The 24,831-nt window shown below is 37.1% G+C and overlaps 1 protein-coding gene across 3 annotated transcripts in view; it reads right to left on the reverse strand.

Annotated features, from left to right (window-relative positions):
* Positions 1-24,831, reverse strand: part of RTKN2 (rhotekin 2) — a 165,125-nt gene that overhangs the window by 21,114 nt on the left and 119,180 nt on the right. For all 3 annotated transcript variants that reach the window (XM_070782163.1, XM_070782162.1, XM_019954284.2), the window contains 2 exons: positions 17,873-17,979; positions 16,862-16,993 (listed from right to left, as the gene is read on the reverse strand). In XM_070782163.1, the coding sequence (XP_070638264.1) occupies positions 16,862-16,993; positions 17,873-17,979 (239 nt within the window). The remainder of the gene's footprint in view (positions 1-16,861; positions 16,994-17,872; positions 17,980-24,831) is intronic.

Genomic DNA, 24,831 nt, shown 5'->3' on the forward strand with positions numbered 1-24,831 from the left:
TGGATGTTTGTTAGCAGTTCCTGGGCCAAATGCATTTTGTTGATGTTGCGAGCTGTCTGTGCTGCTTTCTGATCCACTTTGAACTCAACCAAGAAAAAAAAAAACACTAGAATTTGCTTTTTGTTTAACACCATTTTTATAATCTAAAATAAACATAAAATAAACAAGTAATGTCATTGGTAAAAAGATATAAAGCAAGATATGCACATTAAAATGATGTATAACCTAACCACATTTATTTAAGAATGTATTCCAATATCAAATGACAAAGTTCAACAATGCAAAACCACAGTTAAATTTGTACCAACCTAATATACAGACTTAAAATGGATTTAATTTTTAAATAAGATTTTTATAGATGAATAGGCAGAATTTTTAATAATACCAATATACAATTTCAAACAAAAATAGCTATGTGGAAAATCTGACAACTTGATCATTTATATCCTTCTACAAGAAAACAGTACAACATAGAAATACTGAGCACTCCATTAACTCTGATAGCCATCAGTTCAGTTCAGTTACTTAGTCGTGTCTGACTCTTTGCAATCCCACGAATCACAGTACTCCAGGCCTCTCTGTCCATCACAACTCCCGCAGTTTACCCAAACTCATGGCCATTGAGTCGGTGATGCCATCCAGCCATCTCATCCTCTGTCGTCCCCTTCTCCTCTTGCCCCCAACCCCTCCCAGCATCAGGGTCTTTTCCAATGAGTCAACTCTTCACATGAGGTGGCCAAAGTACTGGAGTTTGAGCTTCAGCATCAGCCCTTCCAATGGCCGATAGCCATAAGTACCACTAAATCTTTATAACACGAGAGGATTTTTAAAGGTACAAATGAAACAGAAGATATCATCTGAATTAACTTCAATATGTTATCATCCAAAATAATTTAACTAGTGAGAAACTTTTTTCAACCAAGAAAGTGTATATCAAAGAAAAAGTGATTAAAAAGTTTCTGATAATGTCAGAAAGTTCATGCTATCAGTTTTTCACTGTGGAAAAAGTATCAGTAATAGTGCTCAGGACTTCACTTCCCAACAAGGAATGAATTAGAAAATACATGGTGCATTTTAGGACTGGCAGTCACTACGGGCTTGCACAATGTGTACATGTGGTGAGTTTCTCCTCTCAGCAGGGTGTGAAGGCGAACAACGTGGGTATTCTTGCCCCCATTATTTACACCAACTAAAACACTGCCTGGTACCCACTAACTGATTGAGAAATATTTGATGAATAAATGCATAACAAAAGAGTCACTCTGATAGCAATTAAAAGTTTGCTACTGAAAGACTCAGATCCTAGAGATAATCCATAGTCAGTCTTTATAGATGAGCAAACATGTTCTGAGATAAGTGTTCTCTCCAAGGTCAATTTCTTGTTTTGCTTTTGCTAATTCCAAAACTTTTAGCTGATCTGAGAGGCTTTAGAATAATACAAATACAATCTGAGAAGTCAATTTTGTAACAAAATACAATTAACTCAAGTCAAAAAGTTTTTCATTATTTTGAGTTAAAACTGTACTTTAACTTCTCTGTTTCTGTGGTAATGGAAAAATACCATATCAGAAATAGATGTATAATTTGTTTATCTTACTTTTGAATATGTGACTTTTAAAATGTCTACTATATACTCCGATTTTTATACTATATACTATGATTTTTAAATACTCTTTCCTACTAAATGGAATCAGAGTTCTTTAGAGAAATGGTTCATTTCCAGCCTGGCTCAAGAAATAGAATAAGCCTGGAACATCTTTCCTACCAGAAATCAAAGATTACTAAGGTTGTATCAAAAAGACTCAAGAGTAAACTTGAAGACGCTTCCAGTAGCCAATTAGAGGGCAACTGAACGTCAATAAGAATTACTACAGAAATGGTTTGATGCATGGAAAGTCTTAAAATCCACAAATTCATGATATTTAAAAACTAACTCATTGATCACCTCTGAAGGATGCTTGGGAACCACCTCATAGTTTTGGTAACTAGTGTATTAACTGTTGGAGAAGACTCTTTAGAGCCCCTTGGATTGCAAGGAGATCAACCCAGTCAACCCTAAAGGAAATCAACCCTGAATATTCATTGGAAGGACTGATCCTGAAGCTCCAACACTTTGGTCACCTGATACAGACAGTCAACTGATTAGAAAAGACCCTGATGCTGAGAAAGATTGAAGGCAGGAGAAGTGGACGATAGAGGATGAAATGGTTGGATGGCATCACTAAGTCAAAGGACATGAGTTTGAGCAAGCTCTGGGATATGGTGACGGATAGAGAACCCTGGTATCCTGCAGTCCATGGGTATGCTGCAGAGTCGGACACGACTGAGCGACTGAACAACAATGAAGTATATAAATGCAAAAATACAAGCGTTTATCCCGCCTTTCCTTTAAGAATTGTCCTTCAACCTAATAGCTGATAAAGCTGAGATATGCCAGCAAATAAACGAAAGAATGTTAAAAACAGCACCAGTTTGGAATCCCTGATGAAATAAAGAATTTATATAATGTTCATCAACAGACATTAACATGACTGGAAGACCCAGACAGTATTATACATCTATTGATAAAAAGAGTCACATATATTCTTACCAACAAACCAACTGTTGTTATTGCTTAGTCACTAAGTCATATCCGATTCTTTGTGACCCCATGGACTGCAGCACACTGGGCTTCATTTGTCCTTCATTATCTCCCAGAGTTTCCTCAAACTCATATTCATTGAGTTGGTGATGTCATCCAATCATCTCATCCTCTGTCTCCCCCTTCTCCTTTTGCCTTCAATCTTTCCCAGCATCAGGGTCTTTTCCAATGAGTCTGCTCTTTGCATCAGGAGACCAAAGTATTGCAGCTTCAGCATCAGTCCTTCTGATGAAAATTTAGGGTTGATTTCCTTTAGGATTGACTGGTTTGATCTCCTTGCTGTCCAAGGGACTCTCAAGAGTCTTCTCCAACACCACAGTTAAAAAGCCTCAATTCTTCAGTGCTCAGCTTTCTTTATAGTCCAACTCCCACATTCGTACATGACTACTGGAAAAACCATTGCTTTAACTACACGGACCTTCGTCGTCAAAGTGATGTCTCTGTGTTTTAATAAGCTGTCTAGGTTTGTCATAGCTTTTTTTCTAAGGAGCAAGCATCTTTTAATTTCATGATTGCAGTCACTGTCCACAGTGATTCTGAAGCCCAAAAAAATACTCTGTCACTTTCTACTTTTTCCCCATCTATTTGCCATGAAATGATGGGACTGGATGCCATGATTTCAGTTTTATGAATGCTGAGGTTCAAGCCAGCTTTTTCACTCTCCTCTTTCACTCACCCTCATCAAGAGACTTTTTAAGTCCTCTTCTCTTTCTGCCATTAGGGTGGTATCATCTGCATATTTGAGGTTGTTGATATTTCTCCTGGCAATCTTGATTCCAGCTTGCGATTCATCCAGCCTGGCATTTCACATGATGTACTCTGCACAGAAGTTAAATGAGCAGGGTGATGATATACAGCCTTGATGTATTCCTTTCCAAATTTAACAAGTCTGTTGTTCCATGTTCAGTTCTACCTGTTGCTTCTTGACCTGCATAAAGGTTTCTCAGGAGGCAGGTAAGATGGTCTGGTATTCCTATCTCTTCAAGAATTTTCCACAGTTTATTGTGACACAAAGACTTCAGTGTAGTCAGTGAAGCAGAAGTAGATTTTTTCTGGAACTCTCTTGCTTTTTCCATGATCCAGTGGATGTTGGCAATTTGATCTCTGGTTCCTCTGCCTTTTCTAAATCCAGTTGTATGTCTGGAGGTTCTCAGTTCACATACTGTTGAAGTCTAGGTTGACAGACTTTGAGCATTACCTTGCTAGCATGTGAAATAAGCACAATTGCACAGTAGTTTGAACATTCTTTGGCACTGTCTTTCTTTAGGATTGGAATGAAAACTAACCAATGAACAAACCTAAACCTGCTTCAGAAACAGAAAGAAAAAAGACAACTTGAAGATGCAATCAGCAAACTCTGGACTATAAAAACTGTGTAAGATAAATGACCAAATTTCTTCAACAAACAAATTGTGTGTAATTGTGTGTGTGTGTGTATATGTAAGAGAGAAAGCAGGGTGATGGTGGAATGAATGCCAACTGATTAAGAAATTTAGGAGACCTAATCAGTCAACTGCAGTATATGGGCCTTATTTGGATCCTGATTCAAAAAGCTGTTAAAAAAATCACAAGACAGAAATTTGAACACTGTCTGGATTTTTGATAACACACTATCTTTATATATAACTATAGATTTTCTTAAGTATGGCAATAGTAATATTTACAAGTAAAATGATATGATTGCTAGAATTTGCTTCAAAATAATCCTATGGTGGAGGTAATATTCTTTCTACATTTTGTCTTGAAATTTTTTCCAAAAAAAAAAACAAACCATAAAATACAACTACAAAAATGAACTGCCTGCTTTCTTACTTATAATACAAAGATAAGATTGCACTCACATCTTCCTCAGAAACATGTTGTAAAGATAAATGAGTTCTTTGAAAGATGTCTGGGCTAAAGTCTTATTAATCAGGCATGAAGACAAAATTGTTGATGGCTAAAAACAAGCTTTAGAACTTATACATACTCTAATGACAAAGAAGGCATACCTTCTACAAACATATGGCAAGGAATGTTTGAAATAAAGCATAACCATAAGTTAAAATAAGTACTGGGTGTAATTAGCATTAGTGTGATATAATTATTTTCAATTTATGTCAGTGAAATTAGATGCAAACTCTGAAGAAAAAGGTTGCTTAAAAAATTATTTTTGCTGTATTTAATAAAGGAAAATCTAAATAGTTGATAGGGTTCATACATTAAAAGGACTAACATAATCAGAAGAAAATCCCGTGTGCTTCATGATAATTTTACTTGCTAGGGTCCATGATAAATATAATGGTTAAAAGCCATTTCAAGACGTTTAACAAAGGACTATCACACCAACTAGTGTTATTGACTTGTTTAGTACAGATTTTATTATTCATTAAAATGAAGTCATGCATAGTATTTAAATCAAGAAAAGACTATTGATCTCAAAGACTCACACTTCTTTTCCATTCCACTCCCCACCCCACTGGCAATGGATAAAACTTTGGCTAATAAAATGCTTTCAACAATGTATAGGAGATTCAGTGGCTCCAGTTAAGTACCCTTTATTGAGGATGTCTAGCTCAACAACATTCATAGGGAAGTTTTTTGAAGTTAAACAATCACTTTGAAGTAAATCATCCTTTCAAATTTGGATTGAAAAGAAAAGGGGAATAGCTTTTAGGCTTTTCTTTTCTTAATGTGACTATTTCCACAGATGGCTCCCTCTGAAAATTAATGAACTGACTTAGCCTTACAGGAAATGCCATTTAGAAGGACAAGAATTATAGTCATAGAAAAGATCCTATGATCAAAATAGCAGAGCTATTATTTATATACCTTAGCAACTGTAAAATTTATGCTTTCACATAATTTTTAAAGCAGCATTAAGCAAAATTACTATTTTCTAAATCATGAGAGAAGACAATCAAAAGAAAGGAATTTTGCTTTGTATTTAATATTTAACATTGTTAAGCATAAAAAGAAAGATCTTAGAGACCTAGTATTGGAAATACACTAACAAGTGAAACAAAAACACTATTCTTAAAAGTTTTATGTGGTGCTTATCTGCTCTACCTATGAGAAAATACCAACTTGGCATTTATCAATGATCCTATTTATTTAAGAACACATTAATAGCACATCTTCCCTTAGAAATTTACAAATTAAGCAAAATAATTAAAACATCTATGTTATACTTCCCTCACGGCTCAGACAGTAAAGAGTCTGCCTACAATGTGGGAGACCAGGGTTCAATCCCTGGGTCAGGAAGATCCCCTGGAGAAGAAAATGGCAACCCACTCCAGTACTCTTGCCTGGAAAATTCCATGGATGGAGGAGCCTGGTGGGCTACAGCCCATAGTGTCGCAAAGAGTCAGACACGACTGAGCAACTTCACTTACTTACTTACCTTATATTTAAAACCAAGTAATTTAAAACACTGAGTAGACTGCATGGATTGAAATTTATGAGTTTATCATAATATTGGAGGTGGGACAGGACAATAGAAATGACACTCATATGCTACATCTGGGGGAGGTAATTCTACTCTAATACATGTTGCCAATATCAATATAATGTCAACATGTAAGACTAACTCCTTATTCTGAAAATTGGTCATTAACATTAAACATGAATCTAGCCTTTTCAGGAGTGACACAATTCATTCTTCTTTACAAAAGAGCACCAGCTAACACATATAGAGGAAGCACAGTAGGGAGAAAAGTATATGCAATCTCCAAAGTAATAACTGGTCTAGATAAGGGCAATCAGTTCATTAAAACCATGTGAAAGGTTGTTGGACAACAAACATATTTACACTCTGGCTATATCACTGAACTGACTACTTGCTAACTATAAAGACAAAAGTTAACATTTACTTTGAAGAGAGCTAGCAGTCATCACCTTAATCAAGTCATTAAACTTGTCATTGCCAACAGTGAGACAACCTGACATCATGTGACTCTGAACATAATGTCCTATAAAGTATTTGACATTATCCCTGAAATATTTTAATAAAAATGTGTAAAATGAATTTAATCAAGTCTCTAGACCTAATTTACAGTTTAGAAGAACTTAGGATGCATAACTGTTGAAGTGGCCTAGATTGAAAGTGAAAGCTAAAAAGATGTTTTAGCGACAATTGGGGAAGCGTGATTATGGACTGGACACTAGATGATACATAGGAAACCCTCCTAATCTGCCCAGCTGGGGTGATAGAATTATATATACACACATAATTCCATACATATAAATATAAATTACATAATTTGAGAGGCTCCTGTTTTTAAAAGGTGCATGTTGAAATATTCAGGGATGAATTAACAATACTGGAGACTTATGTTCAAATGTCTCCAGAAAAAAAAATAGATAAAAGACTTTATAAAACTTTCCGCTAAATTAGGTCCAATAATCCAATGTAAAACATGGTGACTATAGTTGATAACAGTACTGTATAAGTGAAACTTTCTAAGAGAATAGACTTAATGTTCTCATAAAAAATATCTAAACAAACTATAATCCAATAATGATTTTAATAATGATTACATAACTGTATCTTATTTGTCAAAATTATCAAACTATACCCTTAAAGACTTCCCTGGTGACTCAGAGGGTAAGGAGTCTGCCTGCAATGCCGGAGACTCAGGTTTGATCCCTGGGTTGGGAAGATCCCCTGGAGAAGGAAATGGCAACCCACTCCAGTATTCTTGCCTGGAAAATCCCATGGACGGAGGAGCCTGGCAGGCTACAGTCCATGGGGTCACAAAGAGTCAGACACGACTGAGCGACTTCACTTCTATACCCTTAAAATTGGTGAATTTTATTTTATGTAAAGTATACAACCATAAAGCTGATTAAAAATTAAATACTACAAAAAGTGTTTAACCCACTCCCAAAAAAAGAAAAATAAAGAAATAAAGCAAATATGACAAAATTGTTAATGGGTGACTCTAGATGAAACACAAGTGTTCACTGAGGTGTTTTTTTTACAACTTTTCTATAAATCTGAATAATCTTATAAGTTGAAAAAATAAGTAAAAATTGCTTTAATAAAAAATGTATCTACCTCTATTTAATTTTGTATATATATTCTTTCTGTCTTTTCTTTCCTCTCAACATATTTGTTACTTTTGTTTGCATTGCTTTATTCCCCACTTGGCACCTTGCTTTAGTTTTGTTTTCCAGTTTGTGCTTTAGTTAGTTTTGTTCTTAACTGGTAGATGTAATTTTTGATTTCCTTTGTTTGCCAGGTCAATCTACTGTACTTTATTTTTGCTGGACTGTTTTGATTTTGCTTATTGGTGTGTGTGTATATATATATGTATATTCCATTATTTTAATTATTATTTGACTGATTTTGTAACTGCCATTTGTATGGGATTCAGCTTTGGTTTCTTGTTTTCGGGTATTTGTTTTAATCTCACTTAATGCCATAACAAACCATTTCTGAAATCTTCATTCCTGACCAGAGATCAAGCCCTGAGCCTTTGGAGTGGGAGCACTGACTACAAAATCCTAGACTACCAGAGAACTAACCCTCGGGAGTATCAAATAGTGAGAACTCACACAAAGGAAACCCCTTGAATACAAGACTTGGCATCACCCAACCATCAGTAGCACCCTGTGCAGGATGTCTCATCTAAACAACAAACAAAATAAAAGTACAAACCCAATCACCAAGCAGACAGGATCACCACCTCACTCAGCCTTGCCCACCAGAGGAAAAACAAAACAAACAACAACAACAAAACTCAGCACAAATCTTATGCTATAGGAAGCTCACACAAACCAATGGACCAAACTTAGGAGGGCAGAAACCAAAAGGAAGACAGAATTCAACCTTGAAGCCTGGGAAAAGGAGACCTCAAATCCAATAAGTTAAAAAAAAAAAATGTAAAGACAGAGAAACACCACGCAAATGAAAGAACAAGCTAGAAACACAGAAGTCCAAATAAATGAAAATAGGCAAACTACCTAAAAAAGAATTCAGAATAATGATAGTAAAGATGATCAAAAACCTTGAAAACAGAATGGAGAAAAGGCAAGAATCAATTAACAAAGACCTAGAAGAATTAAAGAATAAACAGAGAGACAAACAACACAATTACTGAAATTAAAAATACTCCAGAAGGAATCAATAGGAGAATATCTGAAGCAGAAGAACAAATCAGTGAGCTGGAAGATAAAATGGTGGAAATAATTTCTGAAGAGCAGAATAAAGTAAAAAGAATGAAAAAAACTGAGGATAGTCTCAAAGACCTCTGGTATAATATCAAACACACCAACATTCAAATTATAGGGGTCCCAGAGGAAGAAGAGAAAAAGAAAGGGTATGAGAAAATTTTTGAAGAGATTATAGCTGAAAATTTCCCCAACATGGAGAAGGAAATAGTCAATCAAGTCAAGGAGCTACAGTAATCAAAGCAGTACGGTACTGGCATAAAAACAGAAATACAGACCAATGGACCAGATAGCAAGTCCAGAGATAAACCCACACCTCTGGTCGAACTAAGCTATTACAAACGAGACAAGACCATACAATGGAGAAAAGAAAGTGGCTTCAATAAGTGGTGCTGGAAAAACTGGACAGCTACATGTAAAAGAATGAAATTACAATACTCCCTCACACTATACACAAAAATAAACTCAAAATAGACTAAAGACCTAAATGTAAGGCCGAATACTGTAAGACTCTTAGAGGAATACACAGGCAAAACACTCCCTGACTGTAAATCAAAGCAATCTTTTTGAACAACACCCTAGAGTAATGAAAATAAAAACAATAATAAACAAATGAGACCTAATTAAACTTAAAAGCTTTTGTATAGCAAAGGAAACCATAAACAGAACTAAAAGAATACCCACAGAATGGGAGAAAATATTTGCAAACAATGAGACTGACAAATAGACAAAAAACACATGCAGTTCAATTAAAAAAAAAAACACACACACAACAAAAAAACCCAATTAAAAACTGGACAGAAGCTCTAGACAGACATTTCTCCAGAGAAAACAAACAACTGGCCAAAAAAGCATGTGAAAATATGCCCAACATCACTAATTATTAGAGAAATGCAAATCAAAACTACAATGAGTATCACTTCACACTGGTCAGAATCAAAGTGAAAGTGTTAATCGCTCAATCGTGTAAGCCTCTTTGCAACCCCATGGACGGTAGCCCACCAAGCTCCTCTATCCATAGAATTATCCAGGCAAGAATACTGGAGTAGGTAGCCTTTCCCTTCTCCAGGGTATCTCCCCCACCAAGGATCAAATCCCAGGTCTCCTGGATTGCAGGCAGATTCTTTACCAGCTGAGCCACCAGGGAAGCCCCCACTGGTCAGAATGGTCACCATCAAAAAATCTACAAACAATAGATTGGAGAGGGAGTGGAGAAAAGGGAACTCTCTGGTGCTGTTTGGGAATATAAATTGGTAGAACCACTATGGAGAACAGTATGGAGGTTTCTTAAAAAACTAAAAATAAAGCCATCATATGATCCAGCAATTTCGCTCCTGGGCATCTACCCAGTTCAATTCAGTCGTTCAGTCGTGTCTGATTCTTTGTGACCCCATGGACTGCAACACACCAGGCCTCCCTGTCCATCACAAACTCCACGAGTTTACCCAAACTCATGTCCATTGAGTTGGTGATGCCATCCAACCATCTCATCCTCTGTCATCCCCTTGTCCTCCTGCCCTCAATCTTTCCCAGCATCAGGGTCTTTTCAAATGAGTCAGCTCTTCGCATCAGGTGGCCATGTATTGGAGTTTCAGCTTCAACAACAGTCCTTCCAATGAACGCCCAGGACTGGTCTCCTTTAGGATGGACTGGTTGGATCTCCTTGCAGTCCAAGGGACTCTCAAGAGTCTTCTCCAATACCACAGTTCAAAAGCATCAATTCTTCGGCGCTCAGCTTTCTTTACGGTCTAACTCTCACATCCATACATGACCATTGGAAAAACCATAGCCTTGACTAGATGGACCTTTGTTGGAAAAGTAATGTCTCTGCTTTTGAATATGCTATCTAGGTTGGTCATAAGTTTCCTTCCAAGGAGTAAGCGTCTTCTAATTTCATGGCTGTAATCACCATCTGCAGTGATTTTGAAGCACAGAAAAATAAAGTCTGACACTATTTCCACTGTTTCCCCATTCATTTCCCATGAAGTGATGGGACCAGATGCCACACTGAGCTTTAAGCCAACTTTTTCACTTTCCTCTTTCACTTTCATCAAGAGGCTTTTTAGTTCCTCTTCACTTTCTGCCATAAGGGTGGTGTCATCAGCATATCTGAGGTTATTGATATTTATCCTGGCAATCTTGATTCCAGCTTGTGCTTCTTCCAGCCCAGCGTCTCTCATGATGTACTCTGCATATAAGTTAAATAAGCAGGGTGACAATATACAGCCTTGACGAACTCCTTTTCCTATTTGGAACCAGTCTGTTGTTCCATGTCCAGTTCTAACTGTTGCTTCCTGACCTGCATATAGGTTTCTCAAGAGGCAGGTCAGGTGGTCTGGTATTCCCATCTCTTGAAGAATTTTCCACAGTTGATTGTGATCCACACAGTCAAAGGCTTTGGCATAGTCAATAAAGCAGTAATAGATGTTTTTCTGAAACTCTCTTGCTTTTTCCATGCCAACGGATGTTTGATCTCTGGTTCCTCTGCCTTTCCTAAAACCAGCTTGAACATCTGGAAGTTCACGATTCACGTGTTACTGAAGCCTGGCTTGAAGAATTTTGAGCATTACTTTACTAGCGTGTGAGATGAGTGCAATTGTGTGGTAGTTTGAGCATTCTTTGGCATTGCCTTTCTTTGGGATTGGAATGAAAACTGACCTTTTCCAGTCCTGTGGCCACTGCTGAGTTTTCCAAATTTGCTGGCATATTGAGTGCAGCACTTTCACAGCATCATCTTTCAGGATTTGAAATAGCTCAACTGGAATTCCATCACCTCCACTACCTTTGTTCATAGTGACACTTTCTAAGGCCCACTTGACTTCACATTCCAGGATGTCTGGCTCTAGGTCAGTGATCACACCATCGTGATTATCTTGGTCATGAAGCTCTTTTTTTGTACAGTTCTTCTGTGTATTCTTGCCACCTCTTCTTAATATCTTCTGCTTGTGTTAGGTCCATACCATGTCTGTCCTTTATTGAGCCCATCTTTGCATGAAATGTTCCCTTGGTGTCTCTAATTTTCTTGAAGAAATCTCTAGTCTTTCCCATTCTGTTGTTTTCCTCTATTTCTTTGCATTGATCACTGAGGAAGGCTTTCTTATCTCTCCTTGCTATTCTTTGGAACTCTGCATTCAGATGGGTATATCTTCCCTTTTCTCCTTTGCTTTTCGCTTCTCTTCTTTTCACAGCTATTTGTAAGGCCTCCCCAGACAGCCGTTTTGCTTTTTTGCATTTCTTTTCCATGGGGATGGTCTTCATCCCTGTCTCCTGTACAGTGTCTCAAACCTCTGTCCATAGTCCATCAGGTACTCTGTCTATCAGATCTAGTCCCTTAAATCTATTTCTTACTTCCACTATAAAATCACAAGGGATTTGATTTAGGTCATACCTGAATGGTCTAGTGGTTTTCCCTACTTTCTTCAATTTAAGTCTGAATTTGGCAATAAGGAGTTCATGATCTGAGCCACAGTCAGCTCCTGGTCTTGTTTTTGCTGACTGTATAGAGCTTCTCCATCTTTGGCTGCAAAGAATATAATCAATCTGATTTTGGTGTTCCCCATCTGGTGATGTCCATGTGTAGAGTCTTCTCTTGTGTTGTTGGAAGAGGGTGTTTGTTATGACCAGTGCATTTTCTTGGCAAAACTCTATTAGTCTTTGCCCTGCTTCATTCCGTATTCCAAGGCCAAATTAGCGTGTTATTTCAGGTGTTTCTTGACTTCCTACTTTTGCATTCCAGTCCCCTATAATGAAAAGGACATCTTTTTCGGGTGTTAGTTCTAAAAGGTCTTGTAGGTCTTCATAGAACCATTCAACTTCAGCTTCTTCAGCATTACTGGTTGGGGAATAGACTTGGATTACTGTGATATTGAATGGTTTGCCTTGGAAACAAACAGAGATCATTCTGTCGTTTTTGAGATTGCATCCAAGTACTGCATTCGGATTCTTTAGTTGACCATGATGGCTACCTCATTTCTTCTAAGGAATTCTTGCCCACAGTAGTAGATATAATGGTTATCTGAGTTAAATTCACCCATTCCAGTCCATTTTAGTTCACTGATTCCTAGAATGTCAACGTTCACTCTTGCCATCTCCTGTTTGACCACTTCCAATTTGCCTTGATTCATGGACCTGGCATTCCAAGTTCCTATGCAATATTGCTCTTTACAGCATTGGACCTTGCTTCTATCACTAGTCACATCCACAACTGGGTATTGTTTTTGCTTTGGCTCCTTCCCTTCATTCTTTCTGGAGTTACTTCTCCACCGACCTCCTGTAGCATACTGGGCACCTACCGACCTGGGGAGTTCCTCTTTCAGTGTCCTATCATTTTGCTTTTTCATACTGTTCATGGGGTTCTCAAGGCAAGAACACTGAAGGTTTGCCATTCCCTTCTCCAGTGGACCACATTCTGTCACACTGAAACCATAATCACACAAAAGTTGCCAACCTAACCACATGGACCACAGCCTTGTCCAACTCAATGATACTAAGCCATGACAGAAGTTAGATATTTAAAAATAAATGTCATATGGTGTTGCTTATTTTGGGAATCTTGAAAAGTGGTACAAATGAACTTATTTACAACACAGATAAAGAAGTAGAAAATAATCTTATGGTTGCCAGGAGAAAAGCAGGAGGAGGGATAAATTGAAATATTGGTATTGATGTATACACACCTACATAGAAAATAGATAACTAATAAGGACCTACTATATAGCACAGGGGACTCTACTCAATATGCTGCAAATGACCTATATGGGAAAAGAATCTAAAAAAAGAGTGGATATACGTATATGTATAACTGATTCACTTTGTTGTACACCTGAAACTAACACAGTGTATAAATTAATTATACTTTCATACAAAAATTTTTTTTAAGTAAGAAATGCAAAGGAAAAATTTCTACTGAGAAAGGGCAGGAATCAGTGCTGGAATCAGCACTGGAGAAAATTAAGATGGAAATATTGCAAAGTTAGGTAATTTAACACTTTGTCATCATTTTAATTTTTGAGATAAGCAACTAAATTATATTAATCTTCCCAACCTTAACCTTACGATTTAATATTAAAATTCTTTTTGGTACTTTAGACAACAGTCATATTCACTGGTGGAGAAGGCAATGGCACCCGACTCAAGAGTTCTCGCCTAGAAAATCCCATGGATGGAGGAGCCTGGTAGGCTGCAGTCCATGGGGTCGTGAAGAGTCGGACACGACTGAGCGACTTCACTTTCACTTTTCACTTTCATGCATTGGAGAGGGAAATGGCAACCCACTCCAGGGTTCTTGCCTGGAGAATCCCAGGGACGGGGGAGCCTGGTGGGCTGCTGTCTCTGGGGTCGCATAGTTGGACACGACTGAAACGACTTAGCAGCAGCAGCAGCAGCAGCATATTCACTGGAAGCAGTAATTGTGTCATCAGTCCTCAGGGTCAAATACAGCTCATGTTGTACCAAGCCTAAGGCTGAGTCTATACAAATTATTAGATAAATAATATTCCTGTGAATCTGCAATGCTTAATTGTGGAGCCACCACGGGATTTCTAAATATGCTGATTTCAGTGATCATAATAATGGAGCTGATTGACTACAGAATCCCATCAGTTGCCAGGTCATCAGCCTTTATTACCACAGGAAAAATGAGTCAATTGAAAAAGGTCAATTTAGTCAGGCCATGTAAATACTGTTAACCACTTTTTGGAAATAGACTCATCATCAAACAAGAAAATACATACGCACTGACTACAGTAACCAAGAAGTTCTATTATAATTGTCCTCTTAAATTTAAATCGTAAAGTTTCAATAGATTCATAAGTTACTGCCCACAGGTAACTTGGCTTTGGACTGAGAACCTCATTTCAAAGCTACTTTATACTTTCAAAACTGATTCAAAGTGGATTTGGAGATAGGAAAGTTTAATTTTGCTTCATTAGCAGTATGACTATGAAGAAAAAAAAATCCATGAATTTTTAATCTATGTTTTCTACCCATTAGGAAAAAAGCGACCCATACAATTTTATTTACTAGCTAGACAAGTTCTATCTGATCTCTGAGTACGGGTTTTCACTTGTAAAACAGAAATAAGATACCTGTAAAACAGGGTTGACCTACCTGCTCTGCCTCCCTTAAAGGGCTGCGATAAGAAAAATGAATACCTTGAAGGCTGTTTTCAAATCTAACTTTTAAAATATCACTTGTTTGGATTACATTTTAATTTAGTTTATAGCTATCCATATTCCATTGTACAACATACAAGAAAAAAATTGGTAGGATTTCTTTTTTATTACTTAACTACCTAGTGAAAATAAGGTTACACAAAATCATCTATGTATCAGAAGAGCTCTAGCCAAAAGTATTTAACATGAATAAAGCAAAACAATTAGTCAAAAACAAATTTGGGAATTTGCCTGGACTTTTCAAAAATGTCAATGTCATGATAAATTTTTTTAAGAATGGCAAGTGAAGGGTACAATTTAGATAAAAAGGAAACAAATGACATGGTGACCAGATGCAATCTGTAATCCTTGATGGAGTCTTGGATAAAACAAAAAATAAAAATTGGAACATTTTGGAGACAATTGAGGCAATTTGCTCGGTATATTAGATAGCATTATTTCATCAACAATAAATTTATTGACTATGATAATAATATTACAGATATGAAGGAAATGTCCTTGTTTTCAGGAGAAACATGCTAATACACACTAGGAAAGAGATTTCATGCTGCTTGCTGCTTACTTTCAAATGGTTCAGAAAAAAATTTTTTTAAGTATCTAGAGAGAAAGCAAATGTGGTAAAAATGTTAAGAACAGCTGAATAATCTAGGAGATGGGTACCAGGTTTTATTTTTCTATTCTTTCAACTTTTCTATACATCTGAAATTTAAAAAAAAACTCTGGCGGGGAAGTGAACACTATGTTCAACAAAAAGTTGACAAACAAAGGAAAAATTACATCAATTTTCCAGTAATAAAAAGACACTGTAACCTAATTTTTAAATGAAAATAAATTCACTGTTATAATATTTGAGGTGTATTATTTAAGAGCAACATTAATCTTTCTAATACAACAGATAAATTAAGTGGACTTAATTACATAATAAAAGGTCTCACTATAGGATTTCCTTTAAGAAAAAGTGGCATCATCTCTAAAAGCAGGGCAGAAACAGATCAAATGTCATTACTGGAAAGATCATAGAAATTAACTAAATCTTTATACACTAGCAGACCAGTATCTACATGTTTTTTCAGGACATATACTAACATTTTTTCTCAAAAGATAACTTACAGGCAAGTAGAACATGTATATTACAGTTAACAGATGTGATGGCTCATGTTTTACCACACACTGAAGGCAAGCAAAGTTAAACAACTAGAAACAATTGAAGTTCATGGGCAGAAAACATGATCTTCTAATCTAGAAATACTAATTTAATTCTAGAGTTGGAATGCTATAAAGGAGGAGGAAAAACTCTCTAATAAACCCTAGACTTGGAGGATAGACAAACTTAAGATGGTGAGATAAAATAAGTCTGCCTTAGACTGAAAAATTTTCCTGCAGATTTCTGGGTAAAAACTTTCAAACTAAAATTTTATAATCTCCTTTTTATCAAACCAGTATATTTATATGTATGTGTATTCTTCTGGCAGAAGGCTAAACAACTGTCCATCAATCCCATAAGAAATCACAAAGTATACTCAGGAATTTCTTTTTATGGGTTCATTTAAGCATTAACTAGAAAGAGCATATTACTGTAACATGATGTTTATATGATATCTTAATTATACATTCATAAAAAATTTAAACCACCTGTTAATGTCAGGTCACCTTCTCTGCTTTAAGATCTATTTGCTGGTATAGATCTCCAATTACTACACTTTCTTAGAAAATATACAGTACTTCCTTTACCAGATAAGTTTTATAAATAGAAAAATAAGATTAAATTATCTTTATGAACTATTTTTAGCAGTTCTTCCCATTTTTATAAATAAGATGACAACAGTGTGAACTGTAATAGAAAATAATTTTATAAAATATTATACCTTTATCTTCAAAATAGCATTTTATTTACCTTGTTAATAGACACTATCAAAGCTGGTTCCACTTTAGCTTCAATTTCTTCTGGAGTGTAAAAACAATAGAGTTTACCCCCTCTTAAAACACAGTACAACCTTCTCCAACGAATTAGACCTCCTACCATTTGCTGAAAAAGAAAAATCAAGAAATTCTCAACTTTAAATCATTATTTATCATCTTAACCCTAAACTCAACAAAATACTTGAATTATCAGTTAGTTTTTAAAGATGTTTTAATATGATAGCTACCCAATTAATTTAATATACAATAAGTTAGTAGCCCAAAGTCAAAAAGTTAGTATCAGAGAAGAAATGTTTTGAATTCTCAAAAACATTATGCATAAAGGAAGTAATGATTATCACATAACTCATACACATAAAATCATAAATCAACGCAATTTAAGAGAAGCTAGCCTATTAAAAATTAGTGCTTAGAATTCCACAGAAATTCACCGAATGACTCAGGAAAATTATAAAAATAACTCAATGCTCAAAATATAACTTTCCCTTACTGTTCTCAGAACACGGACTTCCCTGTATAAATGCAAATTTTCTTTCCTCTTAATGGAATCTTTTTTAAAAAGCTATTGATTGACGCCCATAATTAATTATTTACTGAATATAAATAACTATAGTTATAAATAAATAAGGAGTAGGTTGCACAGAGGCAGCTTTGGAAGCCTAGAGGCCAAAACTGTGCTGAAAGCTGTCCTCATCAGTTTCCCCAAGTAGTCCTCTGTTACCGATTATCCTGTTGCTGCTATTAATGAAGCAGAGGAACCTGGAGAGGCAGCTCCCTAGCCATCAGAATTGCATTAAGACCCTTCCCCTTCCCGCCTTATCACTCCCAGCCATAACTCCTATTCTAACAATGAGGAAGCTGCCATTCAAGAGACAATTTTATATACAAAAAAAGAAAATACTTCTCAATATCAAAATGCCAAACAATTGTCACTGAGATCTAAATTAGAGCTACAATTGTTGTAGGATATTTAAAGTCTTCTAACCTGCTCATTAAGAAATCCCACAAATACATCCTCAGCCATACAGGTTGGTTGGGCGACTAGTCGGCAGCACATGTTACCATATAAGGGAAGCCAAAATGAAGATTCTTCTATTTAAATGAGAAAAAAAGTCAAGGTATAAATATGTGTTTATTTAAGGTCATTATACATTTCAATTATTTTTACAATTTTTTTTGCTTTATATAAGAACATATGTAAAGGTCCCTCCTACTCATATTACCATATTCAATGACAACATCAAATGAAAGAAAGCAGTCAGGACAGGATGATATTAAACTAATAGTTTGTAGTAGTGGTCCCCAACATTTTGGGCACCAGGGATCGGTTTTGTGGAAGACAATTTTGCTACACACTGCGAGGGTGGAATGGTTTCAGGATGATTCAAACATATTACTTATATTGTGCATTTTACTTATATTATTATTATTATTATTATTACATCAACTCCATCTCAGATCATCAGGCATTAGATTCTGGAGTTTGGGGATCCCTGGTTTATAGCATGCTGTCACCTGGAATAGACATGGAACTTTTAGTCTCTTGATCTCTTTCTTGATCTTAAAACAATTAATCAATGGAGGTAGTTCAGGGCATATAAGTAAACTCAGGTAATTTTAAAAAAATCCTAATAAAATGATTTTTGTATGTCACATTCTACTTTTTAGTCTGGTTTTCATTATAGTAATTAGCAAATTGATCCTCTGAATAAAACACTTCATAGCACAACTTAATTTAATAATAAACCTTTAGGCCCTTCCCCTTCTCCCTTTCCTTACAGTTGTAAGCCATTATGTGAAGCCCACCAAGATGGGGATCTGTGCCAAGAGTTGGGGGGAGGGGAACAGTAGTGGGCAGAGCTAGGTGCTGGAGCCAGGCAGGATAAGAAGGGTGAGTGAGAAAGCTTCCTGGCATGAGGCGGCAGAGCCTGAATGGGCTGAGGACGATGGATCACACGGGCAATCTAGAACCCAAGGGGAATCTCTTTTCAGTGGTTGGCCTGGCATGGAGAGTTGGGGTCCAGGTAGAGCAAGGAGGGTATCTATGCGCAGTGGCTGCCCAAGTGAGGTGTCAGAATCCAAGGAGAGTAAGAGAAGTGTGCACATTTCGGGGGTGGTCCAGACATGGGTGTCAGCTTGAGGAGTGAGGAAGCTGTTCACACATCTGGTAAACCAGAGGAGTGCGTCCAAGTCCAGGAAGAAGGAAATCCAAGCACAGGGGCAGCTGGGTATGGGGTGTCAGAGCACAGGGAGGCTGACGAGGGTGTCCACATGGGGTAATGAGGGCAGCCAGGCACGTGGGGTTAAAACCCGAGTCGGGTGAGGAAGGCAATTATGTGAGGAAGATGGGAAAAAGGTTGCTTTTAAGGAGACTAATCAAAGAATAAAAGACAGTAGATAATATAAAGATAATAGAAGACAGGTTTCTCACTATCACAGAAAGGAAATACAAATATGCAGAATGAACTCTTTGGTATTGGTTTAGAACTAGATGTACTGGTATGAACTCATGGTTTTCAACATATAGAGATTAAGAAATCCATGACAAAAAATATATACATGTATGTCCACTAAGAGGGCCTAGGAAAAGTGACAACTAATGGTGACAGTCTAATAGCGGTGAATTTACCTAAAGCTCCATGTCTTCTAAATAGTATTTCTATTCAAAAGAACCAGTCTTCTTTGGAGAAACGGCTGATTCCAGGACTGGGGCAGGTAAAGTACATGAAGAGTCTGAAATATTTTGTCATGCCTGAAGCAAGGAAGTACTCAATGAATGAGGAGGACATGGAAAAAGACAGAGACCCATCTTGAATGTAATCCCACTGGCCAAAACGGAGACAATTTTAATCTCAAAATAAACAAGATATTAACAGATTATAATGCACTGAGTAAAACTATAAAACACGAATCCATGTTATTATATAAATAAATCAATGAATAAGTTGGAAGTCTAATAAATATTATACTTAGTTTCAAAGTATCCTCATTCCACACACAAACTATATATTAATTACAAAAGGGGGAAGCAAAAGGAGTAACTGTACAGTAGAGAAGCTCGACAGACACCCTAAATCAAGCGACCGAGGTGCACATCATCAGTAATGGGATGAATCAAAATATGCCACCTGATAGAATGCAATGAGAATGCAGCACTTCTGTGACATTTCTGCCAAAGACGCATATCCTGAGTCTTAGCACCAGAAAACATTCAACAAACCTAAACACAGAGAACTTCTACAAAATAACTATGATATTTTAAAATGTCATAGTTATGAAAGCCAAGGAAAGACTGCAGAACTGATCTAGATTGAAAGAAACTAAAGAAGCATGATGATTAAATGCAGTAAGTGAATCTACACTGGATCCTTTGGTCATAGGGACGTTACTGGAAAAATATTTGAATGGCGTCTGTTTAATAGGAATAACAGTAATACATTAATATTCATTTTCTGACTTAGATAGCTGTAATGATGTAGCTGGATGTCTTTTAGCAGGAAATAGATACTAACATAGTTGAGAGTAATGAAGCATCAGATAAGCACCTTGCTCTCATATACTTCTTGAGAAAAACAAAAAGACCTTGATATTCAACTTTTAACTTTTCTATAAGTTTGCAATTGTTTAATATTCCGTTCTTTCAAAAAACATTAAGATATTCCTCTAATGTGCAGGTGGGTATACAGCCTTTATAACTGTATGGAAGGAAAGCACTGTATAATCTATTGTGTGTATCAGGGTATAAATAAAAATGCAACATATGGCCAGTCCTTTTTCACACTGGACCACACAAAAAAAGATTTATAAAGTTTTCACTGCACCCCTGTTGGTAAATGCCTATTAAATGACTAACCATTGGCTGTTACTATTATTAACCAAAAAGTAAGTTCAGAAAATAAAATACTTTTGGTAAAAATACAATTATTTAATATATATTTAATAGATGTAGCCAAGGTTTGGTACATCAGTTAAAAGAAAAAGACCAGCCTAAATGAAGAGCATATGTGTGGATGCTAAGTTGCTTCAGTAGTGACCAATTTCTGTGCAACCCTATGGACTGTAGCCCGCCAGGCTCCTCTGTCCATGGGATTCTCCAGGCAAGAATACCAGAGTGGGTTGCCATGCCCTCCTCCAGGGGGATCTTCCTGACCCAGGGATTGAACCCCAGTCTCTTACCTCTAACCTGCATCAGCAGGCAGGTTCTTTACCACTAGCACCACCTGAGAAGCCCAAATGAACAGCACAAAATAAAATAATTGTTATCAATGTACCTGCTCAAGCTTCTACTAAAGAATAGCACACAACAAAATTTCTGGGCCTATTCTTTTTTATTATTACCTCGTTAAAGCTGCTATCTTGTAGAAATGAAGGGCTTCATCTGAGAGAATTAAGTGTATAAATACAACACAGCCAATGATTTTAAAATGCAGATATAAATAAATGAGAATCTCCTTCCTTAAAATAGGCAGGAAATGAAAGAAACATTATATAAAAGCATGGATCTAAGAAATATATCTGAAATCAAATTTGTGATTTATGAATTTAAAGTTTTAAAGTGAATTTCTTTACATACGAGATTTATGGATGACTTGTCTTTAAGTTAGGATGTAACTCCTAAAGAAATAGAATCATAAGTGATTAGTTTTTCAGACCAGTTCATAAAGTTTGTTCAATCAACAATGTACCTGGAACCTAAACACCACATGTAACAGTTTCTCTAGCAAAATAACTTCAGATTTCATGGCACACCAAGAAAAATAATTCCTTCCTAGTTGTAGTCCTTGAAAAAAGATACTCAATGTAAAATTCTTTGCTCTACAGATCACATGCCACGTAGGCTGCAATCAGCTACTACTTCCCATGTAGATTTCTCTACAGCTCATGACCACTGGAGAATAAAGCACAGAGCTACAGCTTCTTCTACTTTTAACAAGAAGGATGGCATCTATGCTGGTCACTTAACTTGCCCAAGTATCAACTCTCATTCTTAAAAATACTACCTATAAAGTACTAGGGTTGTTGTGAAATCAAATAAGAAAATGCATATATATGACATTTATCACTGTATCTGGCATGTAACAGATGCTTCTTATAATTTCATATCCAGGGCACTCTCAGTCCCGAAGCCATATCCTTCCATTTTTCAATGCTGTCTTTCCAGTCTTGTGCAACACATTTAATCAAAATACTTTATTCTTCTTTACTAACCAAGGGTGATATTAGGGCAAGATGAAATGAAACAGGAAGTGAAAGAACAGTTTGACTTTTCATTACTCGAGGATTTTATCTAATTCATCTGTAGTTTCAGAAGGGGAACAAAATGGAGTTTTAAAATGACAGCGACAACAAAACAAAGGCAAGAGAAAGAATCCAGATAACATCTCAGTTCCATGTCAGTCAATCTTTACAATGTAACTTCATTGTTTTATAAAAAGTATAAAAATTTCTTGATGACAAATACAAGCCTTATGATACCATTTTGGCTTTTTCCTTCTTGGGAGAAAATAATAGCAAATGAAGCAACTGACAAACAATTAATCTCAAAAATATACAAGCAACTCCTGCAGCTCAATTCCAGAAAAATAAACGACTCAATCAAAAAATGGGCCAAAGAACTAAATAGACATTTCTCCAAAGAAGACATACAGATGGCTAACAAACACATGAAAAGATGCTCAACATCACTCATTATCAGAGAAATGCAAATCAAAACCACTATGACATACCATTTCACGCCAGTCAGAATGCCTGCGATCCAAAAGTCTACAAGCAATAAATGCTGGAGAGGGTGTGGAGAAAAGGGAACCCTCTTACACTGTTGGTGGGAATGCTAACTAGTACAGCCACTATGGAGAACAGTGTGGAGATTCCTTAAAAAACTGGAAATAGAACTGCCATACGACTCAGCAATCCCACTGCTGGGCATTCACAGTGAGGAAACCAGAACTAAAAGAGACACGTGTACCCCAATGGTCATTGCAGCACTGTTTATAATAGCCAGGACATGGAAGCAACCTAGATGCCCATTAGCAGATGAATGGATAAGAAAGCTGTGGTACATATATACAATGGAGTATTACTCAACCATTAAAAAGAATACATTTGAATCAGTTCTAATGAGGTGGATGAAACTGGAGCCTATTATACAGAGTGAAGTAAGCCAGAAAGAAAAACACCAATACAGTACACTAACGCATATATATGGAATTTAGAAAGATGGTAACAATAACCCTGTATACGAGACAGCAAAAGAGACACTGATATATAGATCAGTCTTTTGGACTCTGTGGGAGAGGGAGCGGGGGATGATTTGGGAGAATGGCATTAAAATATGTATAATATAAGAAACAAATCGCCAGTCCAGGTTCGATGCAGGATACAGGAACCTTGGGGCTGGTGCACTGGAAGGTCCCAGAGGGATAGTATAGGGAGGGAGGTGGGAGGGGGGTTCAGGATGGGGAACACGTGTACACCCGTGGCAGATGCATGTTGATTTATGGCAAAACCAATACAATATTGTAAAGTAAAATAATAATAATAATAATTAAAAAAAATAAAGACAGCTTTGAAAAAGAAAAAAGAGCAATAAAATTGAGTTATAAATTTCAAAAATCTTGTATATCCTCTTTATAGTATTTGGGAGACACTGACATAACTTTTTGGGGGGTGTTAGTTCTAAAAGGTCTTGTAGGTCTTCATAGAACCGTTCAACTTTAGCTTCTTCAGCATTACTGGTTGGGGCATAGACTTGGATTACTGTGATATTGAATGGTTTGCCTTGGAAACAAACAGAGATCATTCTGTCGTTTTTGAGATTGCATCCAAGTACTGCATTTCGGACTCTTTTGTTGACCATGATGGCTACTCCATTTCTTCTGAGGGATTCCTGCCCGCAGTAGTAGATATAATGGTCATCTGACTTAAATTCACCCATTCCAGTCCATTTCAGTTCGCTGATTCCTAGAATGTCAACATTCACTCTTGCCATCTCTTGTTTGACCACTTCCAATTTGCCTTGATTCATGGACCTCACATTCCAGGTTCCTATGCAATATTGCTCTTTACAGCATCGGACTTTGCTTCTATCACCAGTCACATCCACAGCTGGGTATTGTTTTTGCTTTGGCTCCATCCCTTCGTTCTTTCTGGAATTATTTCTCCACTGATCGCCAGTAGCATATTGGGCACCTACTGACCTGGGGAGTTTCTCTTTCAGTATCCTATCATTTTGCCTTTTCATACTGTTCATGGGGTTCTAAAGGCAAGAATACTGAAGTGGTTTGCCATTCTCTTCTCCAGTGGACCACATTCTGTCAAATCTCTCCACCATGACCCGCCCATCTTGGGTTGCCCCACAGGCATGGCTTAGTTTCAGTGAATTAGACAAGGCTGTGGTCCTAGTGTGATTAGATTGACTAGTTTTCTGTGAGTATGGTTTCAGTGTGTTTGCCCTCTGATGCCCTCTTGCAAAACCGAACGTCTTACTTGGGTTTCTCTTACCTTGGGCGTGGGGTATCTCTTCACGGCTGCTCTGGCAAAGGGCAGCCACTGCTCCTTACCTTGGATGACGGATATCTCCTCACCGCCGCCCTTCCTGACCTTCAATGTGGGATAGCTGCTCTAGGCCCTCCTGCGCCCGTGCAGCCACGGCTCCTTGGACGTGGGGTTGGTCCTCCTGGCCACCGCCCCTGGACTCACGTCCATCAGTCAGTGATGCCATCCAGCCATCACATCCTCTGTCGTCCCCTTCTCCTCCTGCCCCCAATCCCTCCCAGCATCAGAGTCTTTTCCAATGAGTCAACTCTTCACATGAGGTGGCCAAAGTACTGGAGTTTGAGCTTCAGCATCATTCCTTCCAAAGAAATCCCAGGGCTGATCTCCTTCAGAATGGACTGGTTGTATCTCCTTGCAGTCCAAGGGACTCTCAAGAGTCTTCTCCAACAC

This window comes from Bos indicus, chromosome 28 (assembly GCF_029378745.1).
Source record: "Bos indicus isolate NIAB-ARS_2022 breed Sahiwal x Tharparkar chromosome 28, NIAB-ARS_B.indTharparkar_mat_pri_1.0, whole genome shotgun sequence".
NCBI classification, from domain to species: domain Eukaryota; kingdom Metazoa; phylum Chordata; class Mammalia; order Artiodactyla; family Bovidae; genus Bos; species Bos indicus.